The sequence below is a fragment of the Phoxinus phoxinus genome (genome assembly GCF_949152265.1).
Source record: "Phoxinus phoxinus genome assembly, chromosome: 12".
NCBI classification, from domain to species: domain Eukaryota; kingdom Metazoa; phylum Chordata; class Actinopteri; order Cypriniformes; family Leuciscidae; genus Phoxinus; species Phoxinus phoxinus.
In genome coordinates, this window is record NC_136887.1 from 23710394 (window position 1) to 23737218 (window position 26825).

Genomic DNA, 26825 nt, shown 5'->3' on the forward strand with positions numbered 1-26825 from the left:
ACTGTCTCCCTTTATCTCTTTCTGTCTTTCCTCCATCTCTGCACCAATTCTCTCAGACACTCCGGCCGCTCTGCTGTCATTTTTTCAGTGATGGACTCTAAACTAAGTTAAAGTTCTAGGTGGAGTTCATCTTCTTCCATCAGACTTCCCATTGAATCTGAAATCTGAAGCATCAACTCATTTGCGGTCAACAAAACACAAGGACTTGGATCAGCCAGTCCATTTGTTAAGTGTAGATTACACTTGTTTTATCCTCAGGAGGAGAAAAAGAATAAAGGGTGAGGGAGAGATGGAGAAAATGACATCAGACAGCAAAACACATTTATTTCTTCACTCTCATCTTTCTGCCCAGTAAGGCTGTTTGGGTGGTGCTACCCCTCCGCTGTCTACAAAAGAGCCAGTTCATTAGACCCATATGCTACAATCAATTCAGCGGAGACTCCGGCTGAGCCCAAATGAGATCCGCTGTGATTTACCTTTTAAATGGGCCTCTTGTTTACCAGTCTATGGCACTGTGTGAATATACTAAAACATGCAGCTCGGCTTGATTGGGCTCTGTTGTCCTTCAAGGTGCTACCGAAGTTACCTTAGTTAACTTGCTTATATTCTCTTTCACGCTTATTGAATAGGGAAGTCCACACGGACCTTTTAAGACTATGAGCTCGATTGACTGCCCTTTGCAATTGATTGACCAAAGGATGAAATAAACACTCCGCTCCGCAGTGCATCAGATCACCTTGAAAGCCCCTTCTTCTCTACCTTGCATGCAGGCAGCCACATTTATATGGATGATAAATTCAGCAGTAATAGAAACGTTTATTCCAGCCTTTTGTGGTCTAATGCAGACTTTCAGCCTAGTTCTGGCGGTTTTCTACGGTGTCTTGGTGTCTGTGCTGTTATGTCTGTATACTCTTAGCTTACAATGACTTTTAACATCTACATTTAATGTTAATTTTTGAACTTGTTTTGTTTTGTTTTGGTCGTAGCTTTTGTCTCTTAAATTTAGTCAGTGTTGCATTTTTTTTTTATATTCAGTTTAGTCAAATTCTCTCTTGCTAAAATTACATCTAATTTTAGTAGATTAAAACAACATTTTAGTTGATTTGCAAAATGATTTATAAATTGATTTTAAAATGTGAGAACTCTCTGAAATCTCTGCTCTTTAGTTATGCATCATCCACGTTTTAGACATGATTTAGTGCATTATGGAAAGAGCATATTTACAATGTGACTTACAAATTCTGTCTAGCATGTAACTTAAAGTCCACTTGTTCATTCACATTGTTTTGTGTGGATACAAGTTTATATGTGATACAAATAATATTTTTATGTTGTGTGTACATATATATTTGGGCTCAAGCAGCTTAAGTGTGTCATCTCAACATGATTGTTTTATTTGAAACAATCATATATATTGTTAATGTATTAGTATTTTTTTCTTGTCATATTTTTCAATTTTTCAACTAAAATTAAAATAATTTGAAGGGATATCTAACTCAAAAATTTAAATTCTGTCAATATTTTTACAGCCCATGTTGGTTTAAACATCTGACTTTCCTCAGAAGAAAGGTCTGCAAATGTGTAAAAATTTTAGTTTTTTTTTTTTTGTCTGCACAAAGAAAGTTGGTGGAGTGTACTGTGAAACTGTACTTTTATTTTACTTTTAAGGAAATGTTGGCTTCCAAAGAGGCATATGTTTAAATGCTTAAAAGTACTTCAGAGATACTGGAATGCCTCTGTCTCTGTGAATTGCTTTATTGCGGCTCTCTTATAGTGTACCTTATGCCCCCTGCCCCCAACTGCCCCAGCCCTGGCCCATTGTTGAGGTTGACCACTTTACCTTGCGTCATAAAAATATTTTTTCTTCTTTGACATTTGATTAAATAGTATTTAGGGGTCTAACGTTACACATATTCACGTATTTTTAAATAAATATGTCATGAAAATGACAACCACTGTGTAAATTATTATATTTCAACACCGAATTGGAGTAAAAACATGCAAAAATGCAAAAAAACGGCCTTATTTGCAGTTTACATGTTTGCATACATGCAATTTGTTATTTGAGCGTCGATTATTATATCTACAAATAAATAGCAATTGAATTTAGGCTAATAGTTTGGGCTCTGTTGTTAACCTTCAATATTATAGAAAAGTAAGGGCTCCCTTAATAGTTTACAGCATTAGCAGTGTTTTTTTTATCCTTAAGTAACTCTTAATTATAATTGAATTAAAGAAAGAGACACAATTTGTTTATTAAACCACTGTTTAAAAAAAATAAAAAATAAAAATGTTTAGTTTTCTCCCCCCTGCTGTCGCACCTGTACCGAACTGTGTCAAAACCGAGGTACATACTGAACGTGGATGCTGGGAAGGCAGTAACAGACATTTATAAATATTGTTGTACGGTCTTTCTGGCTCTTCCTTTGTCTCAGTGAGGTAACGGTGTATTACGCCCCGTGTCTAGGGAACAGAGAAAACTCTGAAAAGGGGGTAATAAAACTGGGTTGTGGTAATGAAATCTCAACAAAGAATCACTGCGGTCGATAATCAAACAGAAACACAAAACTAAGCAGGAAAATGTGTTACATTTATTAAGAAAAAACAAGTGAAAATATAGCTGCAAGCAGCAATCACCGGGGCCAAGCGCAAGCAAGACGACAAGACATGCCAAAGTGGCTGGGAGTGTGAGACCCACTGCAGCAAAGAGCAATTAAAGACATTTGAAGATGAATTTTGGCAAAATGGTTGAAAAATCACATACAATAACTAAAAATATGATTATCACTTTCGACCAATAGGTGGCGCAGTTACGAAACTGATGTGATGTGGTCAGAGTGAAGTGACAATGACACATACAAAGTTTGGTGTCAATATGTCAAGGCATTGCAGATATAAAGCCTGAATAGTCATTTTGGCATCATGCCTCAACTTTGCCACTGCGGTATACGAAAACGGTTTTGTCTATCGACACGAAATCCATAACTTTTACTCGGCACGGTCTGGAGATGACACGATCCAATTTTGGTGAAAATCGGACGTTCGGTCTAGGAGGAGTTTGAAAAAGTAGGTTTTAAAAGAAAATAAAGATGGCGGACAGGAAGTTTGGCTGACTATGGCAAAATTGGTATCTATGTTTTCAGCATAACCCAAGGAATCTATTGAGATCAGTGCCATTACTATAGGCAAATTTATTCAAAAGTGATTAGCATTTTTGGAAATTTCATTATAACTTTTGACCAAAAGGTGGCGCTGTCTCATAAATTTTTGAGTACTTTTAGGGCGTTGTACTGATGACCCATACTGAGTTTCGTAACGATACGTTCATGCGTTCATAAAATACAGCATTTTAGCACATAATTCAAAATGGCCGACAGCCAAAATGGCCGATATGGGAAAATTGGATATCAGTCGACTCAGCACGATGCCCTGAATCTAACGAGACCACTTTTGTGATTTTTGGACAAACCGTTCAGAAGTTATAAGCAAAAATATAAATTCTTCATATCTCCGGACCAGTAGGTGGCGCTGCGCCGAAACGCAGCATGTAGCCTCAGGTCATGCTTGTGATGACATGTACCAAATTTGGTCTGAATCCGATAAAGCGTTGTGGAGATACGGCCTTACGTCTGTTTTTGCAAGCGCTATGTAAAATTTATTTGCGCGGTATTCGAGAACGGTAATTCGAATCAACTTGAATTCCATAACTTTTTGTCGGCATGGTCTGTAGATGATCTGATTCAATTTTCATGGAAATTGGAGCAACGGCCTAGGAGGAGTTCGAAAAAGTAGCTTTTTCGGAAAATTCAAAATGGCGGAAAACTTTTCATGGCGCAAAATGACGTCATTGGGTGCAATCGAATCGTCACGAGGTCAGGAATCAGAGGAAAAAAGAATTTTGTTTCTAGCCCTTGTGGTTCAAAAGTTATTAGAATAAACATGAGTGAAACTTTGGACAGTTGGTGGCGCTAGAGGGAATGACTTAGACACACCAAAATTGGTGTATTTAATGTTGGGACTGTCCTCTATCCGAATGTCAAACCATTACAACTTTCCCGCGATCGGTTCTATGGGCTGCCATAGACTCCCAGAGCGGAAGAAGAAGAAGAATTATTTTTGGTACGGGAACAGATACAATAGGTGCCCGCACCTTCAGTGCTTGGCCCCTAATAATAAGGGAACCTTTTTGCCATTTATAGTGCCACCTATGGTCCGATCTGCATGAAACTCGGCACGCTTGTTCACCATGTCATGACACATATGCTCAGCGATTTTCGTGATGTTCTGAGTTTTTGTTTAGGATTTATAGGCTTTTGACTGTATTTTGCCCTGCCCATTTTCCAAATGACCCTGTTATAGCCAACCAAATGCAAAAATTCTACTTTTTTTCAAAAACTATTGATCGAGAGAGTCCAGAGAAATGTCCTAGACTGGTTTGGCTCCGGTCGGGCGAAAAACCAGGGACTAGTTCGCAAAAGTAGGTTTTGGACAAAATTCGACATAGCAGAAATTTTTTCTGGCCTAAATCGAAATCGGAGATGGCCATTTTGTCCGCCTTGAGCCAAGGATTCCAACGATTTGGGGCACTTGATCCTGGGACAAACGGTCTAAGAGCTATGATCAATTTTGAACTTTTGGTTGCTGTAGCGCCACCTATGGGCCATTCGGGGTCATACTCTGATAGGTTGTCCCCAAATTGAGGCCTACCATCTGGCCAGGTTTCACGTCTCTAGGCCTTACGGTTTGGCCTGCACGATGCGTTTTACGAATCCTTAATTACAATAGGGTTTCAGCATTTCATGCTTGAACCCCTAATAAGATTGAAGGCTTTTTGCCAGTTACAGCGCCACCTATGGTCCGATCTCCATGAAACTCTGCATGCTTCCTCACCATGTTCTGACACATATGCTCATCAATTTTGGTGAAGTTCTGAATTTTCATATGGGATTTATAGGCTTTTTAGTGTATTTTGCCACGCCCCTTTTCTAAATGACCCTGTTACAGCCCCCCAAATGCAAAAGTTCAACTTTTTTTTCGATATTTATTGATCTAGAGAGTCCAGAGAAATGTCCTAGACTGGTTTGGTTCCGATCTGGTGAAAAACCTAGGACTAGTTTGCAAAAGTAGGTTTCGGACAAAATTCGACATAGCAGAAAATTTTTCTGGCCTAAATCGAAATTGGAGATAGCCATTTTGTCCGCCTTGAGCCAGGGATCACAGTGGTGTGAGACACTTGAGTCTAGGACAAACGGACTCTAGGAGTTATGGGCGATGTAGTACTTTTGCACTAAATCTGTAGCTGTAGCACAACGTAAAATTTGTTTGCGCGGTATTTGAGAACGGTTTGACGAATCAACACGAATTCCATAACTTTTTGTCGGTACAGTGTGGAGATGATACGATTCGATTTTGGTGAAAATCGGACAAACGGTCTAGGAGGAGTTCGACAAAGTAGGTTTTGACTGAAAATCAAGATGGCGGACAGGAAGTTCGGCCAAATATGGCAAACTTGGTATCTATGTTCTCAGCGTGACCCAGCGAATCTATTGAGACCAGTGGCATTTCAATAGGCAGATGTATTCAAAGGTTATTAGCCTTTTTGGAAATGTTGTTATAACTTTTGACCACAAGGTGGCGCTGTTTCGAAACTTCTCACGCTCCTTCAGGGCATCGTGCTGATGACCCATACCATGTTTCGTAACAATCCATTCATGCGTTCTTAAAATACAGCATTTTAGCACAAAATTCAAAATGGCCGACAGCCAAAATGGCCGACATGGTAAAATTGGATATCAGTCGACTCAGCATGTTGGCCTGAATCTAACGAGACCAATTTGATGATTTTTGGGCAAACTGTTCAGAAGTTATAAGCAAAAATAGCCATTTTTCATATCTCCGGACCAGTAGGTGGCGCTGCGCCGAAACGCAGCATGTAGCCTCAAGTCATGCTTGTGATGACATGTGGCAAATTTGGTCTGAATCCAACAAAGCGTTGCGGAGATACAGCCTTACGTCTGTTTTCGCAAGCGCTACGTAAAATTTGTTTGTGGGTTTTTTCGAAAATTGCTAAGCGAATCAACTTGAATTCCATAACTTTTTGTCGCCATGGTCTGTAGATGATCTGATTCAATTTTCATGGAAATTGGAGCAACGGCCTAGGAGGAGTTCGAAAAAGTAGCTTTTTCGGAAAATTCAAAATGGCGGAAAACTTTTCATGGCGCAAAATGACGTCATTGGGTGCAATCGAATCGTCACGAGGTCAGGAATCAGAGGAAAAAAGAATTTTGTTTCTAGCCCTTGTGGTTCAAAAGTTATTAGAATAAACATGAGTGAAACTTTGGACAGTTGGTGGCGCTAGAGGGAATGACTTAGACACACCAAAATTGGTGTATTTAATGTTGGGACTGTCCTCTATCCGAATGTCAAACCATTACAACTTTCCCGCGATCGGTTCTATGGGCTGCCATAGACTCCCAGAGCGGAAGAAGAAGAAGAATTATTTTTGGTACGGGAACAGATACAATAGGTGCCCGCACCTTCAGTGCTTGGCCCCTAATAAAGTGCATCTCGTCTGGGTGTCCAAAGGCCAAAATAACAAACGAATATAGAAAGAAATGGGGGAGAAATTAATTAAAAAACTTAACAGAACCCAAACAAGTTTCCAAATTAATTAGCAGGACACCCCTACTCCCCGCGATCTTAGAACATATTGTTAGACACAAGGAAACATGATCAGATGTTATTGGTATAACGTTCACTTGCATTTGACAAATTTGATCATCGGTCGGAGGAGGGATCTGAGCTCTCAACCCGATCGCGACCGAAACAACGAGCTCCCAGTCGAGTGCCGGCAGCGATATTGTGCACTCCTCAACTGGACAACCAATGACGATCATACACCATCACTGGACAACCTATCAAAAATCAGACCAAACGAGAAAGAACAGGGAGAGAAAGAGAACACATACCGGTAGCTATAGAACAAATACAAGACACGCAGGTCGTAACACCATGAGACAGTGACTTGTAGAGTCTCTCTTATCCTCAAAGTGACATGCGTCCCTCCTGTTAGGTATTAATTAGTTCTTAATTGGAAAGGTTGATTAAAATGGAAGAAAGCTTGTTTATGAGCTTAAAGGATTCACAGCACTGTTGAGCCACAGAGAGCTGGACACGATTACTGAGTCGTAAGTTTTACTCCCTGTCTCAGAGTCACTCAACCGCAGCTAACTGCCATACGAGTGCTTGTTTTTCACGGCAAAAATAGAACATTTAGAAATGTAATAAGAAATAAATTTCAACTCTTTGTGTGAGATTAAGCAATCCTTTCCTTTTAAGCTATTGTCTTAATACCTCTGTACAGTGAGACAATATTTTATTTCCCTTCCATCGTAATGCGTTTAAAGCAAATACATTTTTATTTTTTTATTTTTTGGAGAGCTGTCTTTGATGCTCAAATATTTTATTAATGTATTCATTTGCCATGCTTATTGAGGCAGCCCTCATCTCCGGAATTTTATTTTATTTATCAGTAAACAGCCTCAAGTTGTTTGGAACAGGTTGGTTTTGTCCTCTCATCTTTCCATGAATTTCAGAGTTGCACTGAGAGGTGTTTAGATATCTCTGGCTCCACTTATGTTTTATTGATATTTTCATATTTTTTTGGATAAAAAAAGAGAAAGTTTTTCTTTTCTTTTTTTTCTCTATTCAGAATCCATTTTGCATTGGATGAAATGTTTTTAACTTGATTTTCTCCTCCTCGTCCTCTGCCTCATCTTAAGAGAGAGCTTGGGAATGGCCTAATTTCATCTACAAACACCAGCATGACTTTGTTCACACATGACTTGACTTCCAAAACTTCCTACAAACCCACAGTGAAGGGCATCTTCTTCAATAATCTGCTGCCTAAACTGATAATAAAGCACTCAAGGCCCACTTTTCTTTCTACTTGTTGCATGCTAGCCTATTTTTGACATGTCTCCAAATGGAAATTATCAACAAGATGCATTGCAGATGTCTCAAACAATCAGATCTTTAAAGGGATAGTTCACTTTAAAATGAAAATTCTGTCATCATATACTCACCCTCAAGCTGTATGAATTTCTTTCTTCTGCTGAACACAAAGGAAGATATTTTGAACAATGTCAGTAACCAAACAGTTAACTGGTCCCATTGACTTCCATAGTAGGAAAAAAAAATACTATGGAAGTCAAAGGGACCAGTTAACTGTTTGGTTACTGACATTCTTCAAAATATCTTCAGCAGAAGAAAGAAACTCATACATATTTGAAACAACTTGAGGGTGAGTATACGATGACATGATTTTCATTTTAAAGTGAACTATCCCTTTATAGGCCGTTACAAAACAAGTCGACATCAAAGAACTAGCGACAACAAAGCCGATTTTGTTGTTGTGTGTCTGGGCCAAAAAGCTGTGCTTGAACACACCGCAAAGACCACAGCTTTACTGTCAACTAGCACATACTTTCTGCAACTGCATTTAAGCAAATAACTGTCCACAGGCTATCAGCAAGTATCAATAGTATATATTCGTCATTCAAAAGGTGAAACTAAAACTAGGACTGCAGATATACAATCCGTAAACAATGTAAGATAACGTAAATTCTCATGCACTCGTAATCTAAACTGAATAGCATATCTCTCACCGACGGCCCAACACCGATTCAACCCGCCGAATCCGGCGAACTCTCGCCGAAGTGTGAAACACACCACAAAATCTAGACCGTCAGATGCTCACTGATGGCCCGACGATGGCTGCTGACTGATTGATACAATTTGTATTTATTTAGTTGGTTCGTTTTACATTCCTATATTACTGAAATTAACTTCCTGAGTAATTGTTGTGATTCTCAGAAGAAAGCTAACTTATTGTGTAAATGAAGTCAGTTTGAAGCCCTGGGAAATATAGATTCTTTGTGCTACTCTGAGCAAACAGATGAAAAAATGCCTTTGTATGTGCAGTTATATGGCAGGCATCTGAGAGGTTATTGTGTTTTGTGTGTGTGTGTGTGTGTGTGTGTGTGTGTGTGTGTGTGTGTGTGTGTGTGTGTGTGTGCAATTGTGGTCCTGTCCATGTCAGGATCAAACGAGACGACAATTGTGTGTTGTTAAAGTCCTGCTAAAGTGAGCAACCACAAGCTTGTCAAGAGCTTTTTCCTCTTGTATGTAAAATAAGTGTTGTGCGGATATGCACTTGAAGGTTTTGCTCTTGACAGCAGTGGAGTCTTCAGCAGTGGACATTGTATTTGGACATTTCAGCTTTTATCTATAAATATAAAAACACCAAGCCAACCATGTCCTTTTGGCCTCTGCTCTTTTGCTTTGAAAAGCATTCATATGCCCAGTAGGTCAAGAAAAAAGGACGAATAAAAGCTTTTACACAAATCGTGAGCATGTTAAATCAGTTTATTGAGGACTACAGTACAGAGGTTAATGCATGCTCTGACCTCTGAAACATTATAATCTTTTGCCAATTATTTTCCTGTATTTAATTGCCTTCTACTATTTGAAAAAGTGCAAGGTCATTCCATAGAATCTCATAGAGAACAATTTGACCAAATTGCAATTTCATGATGTACCAGTCAATAATAACTTTGCTTTTTTTCCGACCAGACCTTTGCAGTGTGGCGATGACCGTCCATGTTTCACCTACCGGTGTTCTGTGCTCTTCCCCTCTCGGTCCCTGAGGCCTTTGCGAATATGGGGCTATTAAACTGAATGTATAGGGTATTACACTCAGTATTTGCGTTGGAATGACAGAAGAATAGCTTTTAATGCTGTAATCCCATCATGCTGTGCCACCTGCTGTTGTACGAAGCCTTTTAGGGATCCTTCTTTAATCAACACATAGCAATCACTTTGTTTGCCATCCTCAGATGACTTGGCTTCATGCCCGAGACCTGTGTTTTCCACCATGAACAGAGAACTGTGATTCAGATAGTTTTAAAAGTAATATGCTTTCGCATTGTTTTTATCTAGGTCTCATTCACCTGTCCATGCTCTACGGGACTGCTGTTATGCTTTCAACGAAGTGAACATCAGCACTTTAATGTGCAGGTGGAGGATGTGAAGTGATTTGCTTTTGGATAGGTTCCATTTTATAGTGACACAACACACTGGTAGTGTTGAGTCAGCTAAGTGGTTGTGACCGGGTGAAACGACGCATTAACTGGAGCTGAGAAGCAGATGCATTTAAAGGAATGTTACAGGTTCAATAGAAATCCAGTTTTTTTGTAGTTTATATAACAAAATCACATTCACTGTAATACACTAACAATGGAAGACTGTGGTATTCCAGAGGGTTTAAAAGCAGAACTGTATAGCTCATATCTTTTAATTTATAATTGAACCTGTATTCTAAAGGCAATGCCTTGTCTCATAGACTTCCAATGTAAGTATATTACAATAAATGACTGTTATGAACTTTTTTAAAATCAAAAACATGCAGCATGACCATCGTAGTCTGATTCATTGCCAGAAGACTTTTATGAACCACATTTTTTTAGTGAATCAGAAATATGGAGCCCAACCAGTGTAGTCCGATTGACTAATGACTCTTATGAACTATTTATTTTTCATTATTCAAAAACATACATCACAACCAGCATAGTCCAATTCATAAACAAATGACTATTATAACTGTTTCTTTTAATACATTGTTAAAGGTAGCTTAATACATAGTTAAACCCGTCTTGAAATGAATAAAAAAAAATATACGTACAGAGAGGTTATTCATATAACTAATTTGTTTTTTTGTAGTTAAAAAATACATATTTGTTTTATAAAAATGTCACACATTTGTCTCTGGGGTAAGTCAAAAACATTTGCTGCACAAACGAAGCATGTTGCAGAAGCTACTATAGTGGTTCATTTGTTTTAAAGACAGAACATTCCCATAAAATATCTCAACATCTGCCCACGTTTCCTGAGGTGTTAAATGACTAGTTAGCTATTCCGTTAAGTGGGTGGCTCCTCTACTTTGACAACGTAGACCGTGTTACCTGTGGGACGCCACTCCTGTGTGTTTTTAAGAAGAGAGAAAGTGCAACGCTGCATGCCTTTATGGGAAATAACCCAGTGAGTGCAGCTCCCTGGACACTTCAAAAGACTTATCACTGAGAAGCAGAGGATGTCCTCAGGGTCTTTATGTGGGTGCTGTTGTCCATGCATCTCAACTGATGCTGCTTTCAGCTGACCTTTCAGACCAGCGAGCCGCTGGAAACTTCAGAGAGCGGGATGCTTTTTTGTTAACATGCGTTTTCCTTATGAGCTTCTGTTTTGTGGGTTTGGTTGTTTTCCTATAGACATTGCTGGTTCCCCCTCTATAAGGCTGTCAATCAAGCACTAATGAGTAGTAAATTATGGAATAAAACATTTGCAACCACTTGGCTTTGATATGGCTTCATGTGCACTAATTGCAACGATTATATCTGTATTATTTTTCAAAAAGATCAGTGGGGCACTCCAGTAATTTTCATTAATCATGTACAAAGAAGAGGTAATTAAAAACCCCATTATCACCAATCATTTTGGGTGTTTATGGAGGGATCCGAATATTAATATAATTTAATTCACACAAGACATTGAATTCACAAAAGATTATTTCAAGGTCCCGCTGTTTCATAGCGTGCATATCTGCTCTCTCCATGGAGTTTTGCTGTAGTCGTTATTTGCCGTTTCACATCCTGTTATGTGTGTGTGCCTGATGGTCATGTTCATTGGTGCACGCTGGCGATAACCGCTTCTTTTACTTTGATGGTTCCTTACTGCTGTCACTGAGATATTCGACAAGGTCACACAAAGTGTGGAAGAGATAGAGTCATGGGGGTATCGGCAGCAGGTTATCTGTTTACTCCTTATTAAAGTGACACTCACTTGCGAACCGTAATTTAACAGAATTATTCCGGTGCGGTGACCTCACATGGAGATAAATTACATCCACAATGTGCGACGCACTGCTATCACTCTCCTCCATCAGCTCGTAATCATGCTCTTTCCACACATATCTGACTGCAAACAGACGTGCATCTGCCGATCTAGATTCAGATCTGGACCTAGATTACTCTGGAGCATCCGGTGAGTGCAGGGCTAGATAATGACATAATTCAGGAAGTCAATGCAGAGAAGGGCTGTTTCCATAGAAATAGGAAAGAGCAGTAGATTAACAGTTTGCGTGAAATACCGTTGAGCAAAAGCCCATATGATTATTAAATTACGTTCCATTATATAATCATTTTAAATGTTAGTAATTTTTTATTATTATTAATCATTTAGAAAGTATTAAAAAACTGTTCATATAATTGATTAATTATATAAATTAATACTTTATTAACTGAAAATTAATTTAATAAATTACAAATTAAATTAAATTAAACCGTAAAAGGGATGGACCGAATGGACCAATCCATTTTCAGACCATTTTTTTTGGTGCGTTTCCGTACCGTTGGCTCTAATCGGACGCCATCTGCTTTTTTAGGCCGATATAGCATATAGAATCGCTGTCGGTGAGGCTGTTCAGTTTAGCAAACGAGTCAGTGCACGAGAATGCGAGCAAAAGTGATGAATGCAAGCAAAGAAGTCATGACGGCACAGACAGAAGGCCGTTCTTATTTTATGTAATCTTACCTAAGCATTCCACTGTGCAAATATTTTCATAATAACACGAGAATAAAGAACATTATCAGCATGATTGATATTCAAAACGGTAAGCAAGCGTCTCTTTGTTTATGGTTTGTATACCTGCAGTCTTGGTTTCGCTTTACCTTTTTGAATCAATGACGAATATATCTGCTTAAATAGACAGTTATCTCCTTTATACGTTGGCGCAGAACGAGTGTGCTAGTTGACAGTCGCCTGTAGTCCTTTCGGTGTGTTCAAGAACATATTTTTTCCTTCGACGCAGGCGTTCTTTGGCATCGGTTTGGTGTGTTCCTATCTTCATAGTCAACAGTTGTTTGTGACAACACGTGTGGCACCCAATGGCTGGTCCCCATGCCGCCTGTCAGTTTGCTGCTGTCTCATTATTAATGGGTGTAGGATGCGGAGGTGCAGAGAAATGCAGCGGGCCCATCTCCTCCCCTTGCGATAGTTGCACTCTCTCACATCAGATCGAGCCATGGCCCATTACAGTCAGGGAAAACAAAAAAACAAAAAAAACACAGACACATATATAGCCAGGCTGTGTCCCTGTACCAAAGTGAAATTGACAGACTCACTGGAGTAATTGTTCCCTGCACTATTGTTTCTAGCAGGAAATGCTGTTATTGACAAATAAGGATTCAATAAGACTCGGAGATGAACACTTTGAGCTTGGTCAAAGGACTGTATAGGTCTTTTCACTGAGCCCTGATTCTCTGTCCCACTCTTTCCAAGTCTGTATCTTTTTCTTCTCTTTATCTCTCCAGCACTCAATCCATCTGCTGGTTGGTCTCTCCTCCTTATCTCTTTCTCTCTCTCTTTTTTGGTCTCTCCCCTTTTTATGTGCTTTCTTCCTCCCCCCTCTTGTGTGCTTTTCCTCAATAGTTTCTTTAGACCCGCACACAGACCATTCCCCCATGTTCTTTCCAGCCAACAGTAGAAACCCAATTACAGTGAACCAGTAGATGTGGCTGTCTGCATGATTAGTGTGGTCTGGTGTAATGTTGATATCATCCCAACGGATTGAGCTGGCCTGGGTCATTAAGCAGCATATTATGTCCTGTCTTTGGTTTCCAGTGGTAAAGGTCAATGGATAGTGAAACCAGAAACTCTCTTTCTAGAGTGGTTTAGATTGAGGGTTCTGCCTGTTTTTGGGAAGGAAATAAATCCAGAGAGCACTTTCGCCCCTGCTTTTCATTATTTATTGTTTGTAGCAAACTTGATCTGTTCTCAATACTCAGAATGCTTGAGATTCAGCTTGTTTCAGCATATTCACAATTTCACACTAAATATTAGAGTGGTGTAAGTGTTTGACCATGTAAACTTGCTGCCATGATGCTATGGGTGTTGTAGATGCCCAGGGCTGTTGCCAATGCCATGTGGTTGCTAAGGTGTTCTGGGTGGTGTTTAGGCCACTGCTATGATGTCAGGTTTTTATTTTTATTTTATTTTTTTAAATATGATATAATTGTACAAGTTAAGGTTATTGGCCGATATTGCAGATTGGTTACGTAACTGGTTGTTTTCTGCGTTGTGTGTTTTCTTGTGATTGAATAAACAGACGGACGGCAACTGGGTTGAATCTTCATACTCTCTCTCCTCGCTGACATAAAACACAAACATGTGAATTACCCTTAATGTTATCTCTCCCTTGAGAACACAATGCAAAATGGACAGAAAAAGCATGAAACATAAATTGAGTAAACAAAAATCACATTAAACAAGAAAATAGTATAAAACAGATAACATACCATAAAACGCAAACAAGCAGCTTCTGAGTGAATTTCCCTTAATGTTCATATAAAACAAATGTGCACTGATCACCATGTGCTCTCATTTCCACATATTTAGGCAAAAGACAAGAATAGAACAAAAAAAGTTATCACATGAGTAAGTAAAATAACATTATACACATGAATTGGAGTGAAATATAGAAATAAAATAATTTTATCAAGAATTAAAAAGAAACCTACCTCTCCCATGAGATCACAATGCAAAAGGGAAGAGGAGCAAACAGAACAGGAAATTATGTGACATCACAATAATTAAAGGGAAAGCACTCATTTCGTTCAGGCAGCCACATCAGATATATGAATGAACAATTTTTTGTGAATTCTACTTATACCATATTATATACAATATACATGTATTATATTTATTATATTAAAATAATTATAAAGTGAATTATATTATTTAATATATACTGTAAAATGTGTATTAAACTTCTCAGTGCAAGCCTGTTACATTTACCTTTGCCATCATCTCATGCTCACTTGAAGGCTCACTTAAATTCACTTGTAGTATTGTACACTTGTTGTTTGTAAACAAACAAACCTGGCAGAATTAAAAAAAAAAAAAGGTGCTTCCGGAATGAGTAATATACCAAAGTATACTTTTTGTTATGGATTTGCACAAATTTACAATAAGTATGAGAACCTTAACAATAAGTATGAGAAGTACATGCTTTGCAGAATGGAAAGTTACAGATATCTTTTACTTTTCCAACCCAAGGATATTCTGAATATATAAAGCTAGTCATAGTTGCACAGTCGTCATTTGTTTCCTCTCATAGTGAGACAGAGATCGGCTCTGCCTGTGGTTTAGTGAATTTGAGGTAGCTGTCTGCAGCAGGCCTGGAAAGAGCCAGGGGCAAGTACAGTTACTAGAGACAGTAATGAGGGAAGTAATAACCTCTCTCGCACACACACCCCATTACTTCTATCAGGCAGGTATAAGCACACCAGTCATATCTTGTCCCTCTGTTTCCCTCATCTGAACTATAGAGGCAGATGAACTGAGTGATCTTTAGTTGGATCCAGATCAAGAAAAATTCAAGCATGAGGACCTGCCTGAGAAGAAAGCTGAATTGCTTCAACCTGAGTGTCTCAGATGTGTCTGGGAAAAAACGTGTCATTCTTATCCTCCGATGGAGAGAAAGAGAGCGTACAAATGGACTGATTTCGCATCAGTTTAGTGAGTTTTTGAGTTTGATCTCACTTCTTTTAAAAAGGCATGCAAGCACTCTGATTCTTATTGAACATCTTATTCACACAAATGATGGTACCAGAATACACAAGGTCAGTGCAGATTCACAGCTGCCAGTCAACATCAAGGTCACTTTTATTGCAACAACCCGTCATGTCGTTCTAAACCACCGCCCACGTTTAACCAACTGCTTTAAAAACCTAATGCTAACACCTGCTGATCGCACCGGAGTAAATCACTGCGCTGTCTGCCATGCTTACACGTTCTGCAGACTCAACACTTACATTGTCTCCCCATCGCAACCCCCTACTTGCCTATAGTAATGGCTCATTTATTTTCCTGTTGCTATATAAACCAGCGCTGCTGCCCGTGTCGAAGTTTCTTCACTGCGCCTCAACAGAGCAGAAATGGGACTCTTCACAAAGATGCCCTGTTTATTCCTCCAAGACTGCCTATTAGTGCAGCTTGCCTGCTGGGGAAGCCACATCCTGGGACGACGACATTAAAGCGCATTCGTACCAGGGAAGAAACCGCTAATACTCGCTCCATACTACCCTACATACTTCTCAGTCTGCATTAATTCATCCCTCCGTCTACACGGGTGACTTTGACAGCCCACCCTGCGTTCCGTCGCCCTCTTCTTTTTCCTCTGCCTCGTTTGGCAGGTTGTTGTTTTCAGAACATACAGATGGAAAACATCAGCTTCAAAAGAATAAGAAACACATGGATGACTTAGATAAGAGAGAACACAACTGTGAAAAAATAAAAATATATAAAAATAAAATAAACCTAAGTAAAATGACAAGAATAAGAATGATGTGCCATATAAAAAAGTGGAAAGCAGTAGTGTGGCACGCTTTCAATTCTTTTGCCCAAGGGGTGCAGTGCAGGTAACAGATTGACAATCTTCACTCCGTCTGTTTAACACATGAGAGTAAAGAAAGTAGTCACAAAAAACCACGAGCTTGGCAGCTTGCACAGAAATTGATTTTTGTATGCACGGATGTCATAAATAAATCCACCTAGGCCTGGTTATATAGGTAGAACGGGATGGCAAGACTTCCCATCTGTCACTAAATTGATTTGTTTTTAGTATTTGATCTGTTACCTGTTCATAATGTTTTATTTTATACACCTGTGTTTGTTTAACACTAGAACTACCAAGGCAGTCATTTTGACTGTTTTAAAATGTTGCAATGTAATAACTTTGTTGAAATAAAACCCATGTAACTATTAGGACCCTGACTTTTCCTAAATGTGTCTATTTTATTCTATCATTGTTATTTTATTAAAATGACAAGACACAAAAGAGTTTTTAGTATTTCTTTCTTGAATGGCCATAACAGTCATACTGAACCGAATGCTTTATAGACCGTGTATCATTTGCTCCTTTTTGCCAATTGTGGAGAAACTGACTGCAATAAAACAAAACAAAGGACACTTGTGACAAATGTCATAAGGTTGAGAGTGGGAGCTGCACATGGAAGGTAGAGATTACCTGTGTTGACTGTAAGTAACTGATCCACAAGTGTCAGTGAAATTGATGCACGATGTTTGCCCCCAAAACAACCCAAGTTAGCCCGATTAGTGGAGAATTCTTTCATTATGATTTACCAGCAGGATATTTTCATTGTAATTTTACAGCATGATATTTTTGCTCACTAAAACAAATATTGGTTACTAAATCAGTTCGTTTTCTCGCAGTTTATTATATTTTCATATTATTTTCCTGTGACGGTCAGAATTACTGTTTTAGCCCGTTTGGGGCATATGCGTTTCATATGTGCCCATAAAGGTTTTACCTATGCATTGATATGCATATTGGCGATGCTTTTGTAAGTTATTGTATTCTAATATCCAAGGATGAATACATTTGTTTTCATTTTACAAAGAAAATAATATAAAATTGATCAATTTCGCTTTGTATATCTGTAATTACAATAGCTGTTCTGTGGTTGTCGATTAACTAATACATTTTCACATACATTATAATTAAAATGTAGTGTTCTGATGTTTATTATTACCTATCCTAACATTACAGATCCATTTATTCTTAGATTTGATATATCTTATTGAAATTAAATGCAAATAATGTATGAGTGGTTAGAATGACTGCCATGGCCATTATAGTAGTTATAGAATTCCAGTAGATCTAGTGTTAAAGGCTGCTTTCTGTGTAAAGCTAACAGTTTAATCACAAAGTAAAGGATGTAGATTTTTTTTAGAATGTGTATGTTTACTGTCTGTATACCTCTCATAAGTGAGGGATTGTGGGTAGAGCATGTTTTACTGCAGTGAATGAGAGCGTTTGTTTATACAAAATTATCCTGTGAATACATCAACATACATGATGAGTGGATCAAATACGAGAATAACCTTTTTAGTAAGAAGAACCAGTCATTCTCTTCTCATAATAATTTTGAGTAATTTAATAATTATGAAATTAATTGTATTGTTTAATACATTTTATAATTATTTGTTTTTATTTTATCTTATTTTATGTTTTTGTTTTAATGTTACCCAATTACTTTAGTTTCCTTTACATATCGATTCAGGTTATTGTAATATGAATAGCAATTAAAGAGGTCACAATACTATAAGGAATGCTTTGGATATTTAGGAACAGATGTGTTCACTTACACTAATAATATCACTTGTAATCATTTTCAAATTAGGCTTTTCTCTTTTCAGTTTACTGTGCTTAATGTTTGATTGGATTCTGATTCACGGCGTCTGCAGTTTTACATCTCTTAATCAAAATATAATCAAAAAATGCCTTGCAGTGTCACAATTAATTTAGCCTATGTGCAAATTATATCCACTGGTCCATTTTTACCATGTTATATGAGCACATTTCACAAATGCAGTTAATTCCAGTTAATTATTATGGGACGTTTTATAAGGCTAGTTTATGTAAGGGATAATGTAGAGCGAGGCGGTTGTCATAGCAAATACAACCCCGACAGGCTGATCAGGTCTTGAATCAGCCTGAAGGGGTTGTATTCGCTATAACAACTGCCTCGCTCTACATTATCCCGCTTATTACATGGCTACTTACCAAATTAATAATTGACACAAAATATTGATTTAAAAAGGAGTTTATTGATTTAAAAACGATTGTATTGCTTCCGCTAAAGAACACCGTGTCCATGGCAATGGTGTGTTATCCTTAGCAGCGGTCTGTTATCAAGAAATAACAGACCACATTCTACATTAGAATTCAACCAAGCCATGTAATAAAGATATTATAAGGCTAGTATTCTAAAAGAACTGTGTATGAACGTATATAAAGTAAACCATATTTAGTTCCCCAATATGATCGACAGCTGTGTTCTGCTGGAACTGTGTGAATGTAGTCATTGAACGTCTGAAGCTCAACATAAGGTTTATCTCTATATCAGCTCCAAAATATAATATTTTAATAAGCACTTTTATGCTGTTGTTTTTATTTTGTGTGTGGGAGCTTTTCCCATTACTCCGTCTACTGTAGAATTAGCATGAGGCAGCTCCTGCTGACTTGTCTAGCTGGTAGCTCTGTGTCAGTCAGTGCTGTGGGTGGGCAGTCTGCTGATTTAGGGAGGAAGTGAGTCTGCAGTTATGGAGTGTTAGTAATCATTCTCACCTGCTGGAGACTGGGATACAGCTGGCAGCACAGGGGTGCAGCCTCATCCACAAATCAGGTGTTGGTAACTACTTCCCCCTCCTACCATTTTCTGCCTGTTGTCAGATGATGAGAATGGACTCACTTGAAACTTCTTCAGAAACATTCCTATGCTTTTGCTCATTTACTATCAGTATAACGATTACATTTTTTATCTTTTATAAGTCAAAGATTGCAAGTAGAAGCAATGAGATCGTTCGTTCTTAGTAAGCTCATGAACTCCAGTGATGATCAAGTCTAATACAGATGTTGTAATTAACGTGTGACAGGCCTAACAGGGTGTATAGCGCAGCGGTGCAGTGGCTGATCCCTTAATGTGTCTCGTTCCCACAGGGTGGACTGAGGAACAGCAAGCACGAGTCTACGCTATCGTCACAAGAGTACGTGCATGAGCTGCGCTCGGGCATCTCCGAAGACAAACTGCTCATCTGCCTGGAGTCCCTGCGCGTGTCCTTGACCAGCAACCCAGTCAGGTCAGTCAGTCATTCCTCCCACACTAACATTCCAGTCTCTCCTTCCTCAACCAGATTCTGATGAGGAACCTGACACATCAACACTCATTTAAGCCTCCTCCGACCACCCTCTTACTGTGAAATGAAAAGTTAAACCTAATTTTCCTGTCTGCATGTAACAATCTTGGAGGATTTCTTTCAGGATGATAATTGGAAATCTGTCAATGAGTCTTTTAACCTTCGGTCCGTATGGATCCCCAATTCTGGTTAAATGAGCATAGCCGATAGCATAGCCGGCTAAATGAGTGTATCCACCAGTCACTTTGAGCCTGGCCTTGTCATCTCCTCCTCTCTGTCTATTAAGCTCTAATAGATAGGAAATCCTTTTTTTAACACTTCAGACAGCCAGCCATTCTCTGAAACGTTAATAAGCACACCAACCATCACTACAAGACCAGACGCCTTTGCTTTCAAGTCCCTCCACCAAAGTGCGTATTTTGACGTTGCCTGCGTGTTTTTAATCTGCTCTGATCATGCCTAATGTCATACTTAAAATATTTTTTGTTTCTCTCAGCCTCCCATTATCTATTTATGTGAAGCTTTTATTTAATTTAATTTGATAAAAAAAATATATATATTAGCCTCTCTCATTCACTCATAATAAGGCCCATCTCGGTTCCCCCAGCCTACTCTCCCACAAAGTCTCACCTCCCCTCTCATGGATGGGTTTTTCAAATTTAATTTGGTCCCAGTAGCGCAGAGGAACACTATGTGACAGCAGACTCTCTCAATTATTTACCAGAGCACTGTCTGAGAGATGGCTCTTAATGTGAATCAATGAGTGCAGCATATAAAGTGGTCATCACACAATTGGCAGGCAGACGATCTCTTTAGGTCCACCGTTGTGCAGTGGGAGAAGGACCCGAGTGGAACCGCCATTTGATCCGATGGCATTACCCACCGCGGCTCTTCTCAACAGATGGGTTTTGCACTGGAAAGCAATTAATATACGCCCCTGCTCCTCTCCCCAGGTGGCGGTACAGTGCAGTGAGTCAAAGGAACACAAACACTGGAATGGTTTTGCTATTGTTTTCCTGTCACAGAACACATAATCTAGAATGTGAGTTGTAGAACACAGTGCCTCAAGCTAATCTCTTGTTATTGCCCTAATTAAATGAAGGGATGGCAGCTCGTTCTGTTGTCTTTATCAGATCATCACAGTGCGGCACCGGGGCCCGTGCATCCAATTATTTACTCCGCCGTTAGTCATTAATCATGGGAAACGGATACAGAGCGTTGTTCTTCGAGAAGCCCACACTTCGTCCCCCCATGAGGACAGGTTGTTTGTAAAGATCAGACTTGCTGGCTGAAGACGACTGGCGTCAGCACATCCTCTTGGTAAAAGGGCAGTTTGCGCTGAGGGGCCGCCGAGGCCAGAACCACCCTCCGGGCATTTGCAAATGGCTGAACTTCTGAGTTCCCAGGCAGAAAGGGGCACAGAGCGGTGTCTCACCCACCCACTGAAGGTCAGGTCTTGCTCAGAGTGAAGCACCCCTGGGTGACGTGCTGCATTGAGATGCTCACCTTGCTGATGTCGTTCTCCTTTTACCTTAGTCAATCCATTTTTTCTTTTAGCAACACTGAGGGAATACTCAAGCTTCTCACCGGCTTGCTTGCGTTACAATTATGAGTCAAGCTAATTATTACGGATCACAAATACAACATACACCCATGTGATGAATACAGCATAGTAATGTAACCTTTACAGTTTTCTGGGTTTATGTAGACAGGACAGGAACATAATGCACTGCTGTTTGTATAAGTGGACAGTTTTGTGTGCAGTTTTATTATTCGATTTGCAAGAGACATCTAAAGAATATTTTAGGTAGTGTGTTACAAACTGTAAAAGTATTTTCTTTGGATGAAGAAATCAAAGAATGGCTAGACTTGCTTCATCCCATACAGATGAGAGAAAGTTAAGGTGTCTGCTTGAAGTTTAATTCCTGTGAGACCAAACTAATTTCTTCCGAAACCACTGGTCTTTTTTCTTCTTCGAACTGGACTTTGTAGAAGTTTGAAATGTTTGGACATAAAGCCAAAGTACATTCTGAATGAGAAATTAATGGGATGAAAATGACCCCAAGTTCCTTTACTTTGCCATGGTGCAATTACTCATGAGTCAAATCTCTGTCCTTTGCAAGAAATATGCAAGAGTGTGAATTCCTTTTAAGTCATGATTCCTGCAGCATGTTCTGTTCTATAATAATCAATCAATGCACTCAGGGTTCAGAAACTGGGCTGATAACTGTTTACTCATGGATGTAAAAGGGTAAACTTTTCACACGTTTATTTAAATTAGTTTTACATGAATGGAATATTATTAATTCCAGTCTGTTGCTTTGCAAGTGTATTAAAAACAGTGCTGGTCAGAATGATTTGTCCTCTTGGTAAATATGATCAAAGATGGCTGTAAAAAATAAATCTGCATTGTTAATCCTTTTGATAGTATATTTAAAAAAATTGCACAAATCTAACCTTTCATTGAAGTAAAATAATTGAAAGTGTGTGGAAAATCACATTATGAAATACATGTTTTTCTCCAAAACATGTTGGGAACAATTATTTGCCCCCTTTTATTAAATATGTTTGCAACCTCCTTTTCCCAAGATAACAGCTCTGAGCTTTCTCCTATAATGCCTGATGAGTTTGGAGAACACCTGACAAGAGATCAGAGACCATTCCTCCGTACAGAATATCTCCAGATCCTTCAGATTCCCAGATCCATGTTGGTGCTTCTTCTCTTCAGTTCAGCCCACTCATTTTCTATAGGGGTCAGGCCAGGGACTGGGATGGCCATTGCAGATGTTTGGTTTTGTGCTCAGTGACCCATTTTTGTTTTGATTTTGATATTTGTTTTTGGATCACTGTCCTGTTGGAAGATCCAAACATGGCCCGTTATAAGATTTCTAGCACAGTCTGTTAGGTTTCGATTTTTTATCTGCTGGTATTTGATCCAATCCATGATGCCATGTATCTGAACAAGATGTCCAGGACCTCTGGCAGAAAATTAGGCCCACAGCATTACAGATACAGCAGAGTATTTCATTTTACAAATGGGGTACTTTTTTATCCCTGTGTGCACCAAAACCCATCTTAAGTGTTTGCTGCCAAAAAATCTTTTTTTTTTTTTTTTTATCTGTCCATACATGGCACCATGGATTGGATCAAATACCAGCAGATAAAAAAATCAAAACCTTACAGACTGTGCTAGAAATCTTATAACGGGCCATGTTTGGATCTTCCAACAGGACAGTGATCCAAAAACAAATATCAAAATCAAAACAAAAATGGGTCACTTAGCACAAAACCAAACATCTGCAATGGCCATCCCAGTCCCTGGCCTGAACCCTATAGAAAATGAGTGGGCTGAACTGAAGAGAAGCAGCACCAACATGGATCTGGGAATCTGAAGTATCTGGAGAGATTCTGTACGGAGGAATGGTCTCTGATCTCTTGTCAGGTGTTCTCCAAACTCATCAGGAGAAAACTCAAAAACATATTTAATAAAAGGTGGCAAATAATTGTTCCCAACGTGTTTTGGAGAAAAACATGTATTTCATAATGTGATTTTCCCCACACTTTCAATTATTTTACTTCAATGAAAGGTTAGATTTGTGCAATTTTTTTAAATATAATATCAAAATGATTAACAATGCAGATTAATTTTTTACAGCCATCTTTGATCATATTTACCAAGGGGGCAAATAATTCTGACCAGCACTGTAGCTGTTATAATCTCTCAAAATTTATATCATTAAATAGTACATTTAAGTGCCTTTATAAATTATTATTTTAAACTTAACATTAATGCTTTTAAATCATCTAAAAGACAAAATAATTTAATCTGTTTTATTACAGATGTATCAAATCCTGTCAATTTAGCCTAATTTGTACTAAACCTAGAATATTCTTTTCCAATAATGCTTCATTTTAGACAGTTTAGTCAAGGATGTTTTGTAAATTCAGAAAATATTTATTACACTTAAAAAAAGAAGAAAAAAAGAAGAGTTGAGCTACTGTGAGCTACTCATTGTTTCTTAATCTCCTATGATTGGTTGACCTGTGTTTATGTAATAGTTTAATTGTCTGGGCTGAGCACCTGTTTTGTTGCCCAGGTGGCTTCTGGGCTGGAGAAGACTCCCGTTTCCCAGTAGTCCCTCACAGGTGTGGAGCTCCCAGCCTCACACATCCATACACAGATGGCTACGCTTGGGGCGGATACAGCGTCTTCCTTCAACATTTCACGCTTTCTTCCCCCTGCCTATTTTTTATTTTTCTCTCAATCGTCCTCTGCTCATTTTGGTAGAAATCACTTCTTCATCTTCTGGCTTTTTCTCACTATATATACCACTGATTCTTGAGAGTCGGGACAAAACACGTTTTAAAAAACTTTTTTTTTAAATACACACTATATCAATTAGAGTTATACGTTTCTGCAGAGAAAGGTCTTAGCTATTTAACCATGTAAAGGAACAGGTTCTAAATAAAAACACATTTTAAACAAATTTACATGTTTCCCTTCAGAACTGGATTTGTGTCAACTCCGTCAGACACACTAAAAAGTAAACAATTAAAATTCTTCCAATCCAACAAGAATCTAAAGTTATGAAGTATATTGTAATAGTGTTTAGTTACTCTGATATGTAAACAAAATACAATATATAAACTTACGTTTTGATTTCACACTATTCTGAAAACTCAGATTTCTAAATATTTGCATTTTCAAACTTTGATTTTAATTTCAATATTGTAAAAACAAATTCCTTAAATAAATAAAACCTAAGAGGATGTAGATCAGATGGTCCTTTATTACAAAAACAACACCAACTGAAGGAAGAATATTTTTTTCCCCAAAAAAATTAACAAAAACATACATCCAAACGTCGAAGATCTGACGGAGTTGACGAAAAACTGACGGTGTTGACGAAAAACTGACGGTGTTGACACAAAATGTGTGCATTGCTGATTATTGAACAGATGTGCTCTTTAAACACTACTACTAAAACTACTCCTTGTTATTAGAGTATTGAACTTACTGTAAAGCAAACTATAATAAACATATTGCACATACACCGTTTCCAACTATTTTAAATTAAACCGTTTCCAACTATAAAAAACAAAAAAAAACAATAAGCGAAACCAGGGGCTACCCTCTGCCGTGATCATTTTTTTTTGGCCATATCGCCCAGCCCTACACTGGCTTCTCATTTGTCTATCTGTCTCTATATATATAAATATATATATATTAAAGTGCTGGCAAAGTTACACGTTACACAATAATAAGCAGACCACTGCCTGCCCATTCTCTACAAGTCAGATGTGTATGGTTAAATAATGTAATGCATGCTATGTATGTGCATTTATGTGTAAATAAAACCCTGAAATAACAGTTTAATCCTTCACTATATTCACAAATAATATTATATTCGCACATTAAGAGGTTATTGGTGGATTTGTCAACTCCGTCATCTTACAGGTCAACTCCGTCAGACATAGAACCTGACGGAGTTGACGTCTGACGGAGTTGACGTGAGGCCATGTATTTTCCACCAAAACATGTATTGTACACTGCAGCTAGGTAGTTTTTCCTCAGTTGCTAGCTGTCCCAATAACCTCACTAAAATGCTTAAATTCAATCCACTATGGTTTAAAAAAATTATCTTAACAGAAAGATGGTATTGACATGGTGCAGCTGTGACCATAGGAATATTGACATTGTTTGTCTAAAATATAAAAAAATGTAAAACGTACTAGAGCATGTGTGGTATTGCTGCATTCACCACAGGCAGGGAGATGAAAAGGGGTCCTCAGGGATATAGCTGACCATGCTATTTCCTGATTTAAAGAGCTTTATGAAAATATCTGACGGAGTTGACAGAAACTGAGGACACAACTTTAATAGGTAGATTTCTATGGAAAATATTGTTTGATGTTCACTTCATGCATTGTTTTTTATATGTATACCCCTTATTTTGTATTTGATATAAATGTTTTCACAATTGTAGAGCTTTTTTAAAGTTTTTTGGGATGGTTAATGTTGTGACCTCTTGCTGAGGACAAGTGCAATAACATGGACCTTCTACATGGACCTGTAGAAAACCTTCAAATTTTCCCCAAAAAGATAAAAAGTTTATTCAAAAAATCAGATAGGTATATACAAATCCTTTAGATTTAACTTTGTAAGTATGCCAATCATGATGAATTTCTTAATTTTTGCTGTAAATTAGACTTTTCTATGTGGGACATGTTTTGTCCCGACTCTCAAGAATCAGTGATACATCATTCTCTCACACTTGGAGTCTTGTTTCATTAACTCTGAATTCTCGAACTTGCCAAAATGCAGACTAACAGATAATCATTGGGTCTTATTTCCTCATTTATGGAGAGTTAATATGCACTGTAACTAATGGCAGCCATTTTCTCTTGCCTCTCTCATGCTTTCGGTCTCTCTGTTTTTATTTCTTTCTGATGCAGCTGTACAAACAGTGCCACGGGCATGCAATGTAGTGAAGAAACAATAATACAATGCAAGAAGTAATCCAGAACTTTCTTAACACCCACTCATGCATAAAACCCTCCAGCTTTGTCATCCATTTCAACACTCCGATGGCTCTTACGCTTCCGCACATAGACGAGCAGTGAGAGATCTCCAGTGGCTTACTGACTTCTTCATCAATGCACCAGCAATAGGAATTCACGTTTCGCCTGTGACATGGCCCCATTGCACTCTCCTGAATGTCTGAAGGGCTTCACTTTTTACTTTCTGGTGCTAAGCCCTGGGTTTTACACTCTGCTTTTACACTCCACTTTAAATCCTAGCTGTGACTTCCATATTGAATCTGCAGGCTCAAAGATATGTGGAGGAGAAAATCAGACAAACCTGAACTTGGCTCCAACTTTTCATTATGTCCAAATCTTCATGGGGGAGCTAGATGCTTTTTCCCCAGAGGGTATTTTTAGTAGTAGCACTTATTTATTTATTTAGCTGTGTAGGGTTTGAATGTAAGCTA

The 26825-nt window shown here is 38.4% G+C and overlaps 1 protein-coding gene across 12 annotated transcripts in view; it reads left to right on the forward strand.

Moving 5' to 3' along the window:
• Positions 1 to 26825, forward strand: part of diaph2 (diaphanous-related formin 2) — a 471667-nt gene that overhangs the window by 132595 nt on the left and 312247 nt on the right. For all 12 annotated transcript variants that reach the window (XM_079630046.1, XM_079630050.1, XM_079630044.1 and 9 more), the window contains one exon: positions 19637 to 19776. In XM_079630046.1, coding sequence (XP_079486172.1) covers positions 19637 to 19776 — 140 coding nt within the window. The remainder of the gene's footprint in view (positions 1 to 19636; positions 19777 to 26825) is intronic.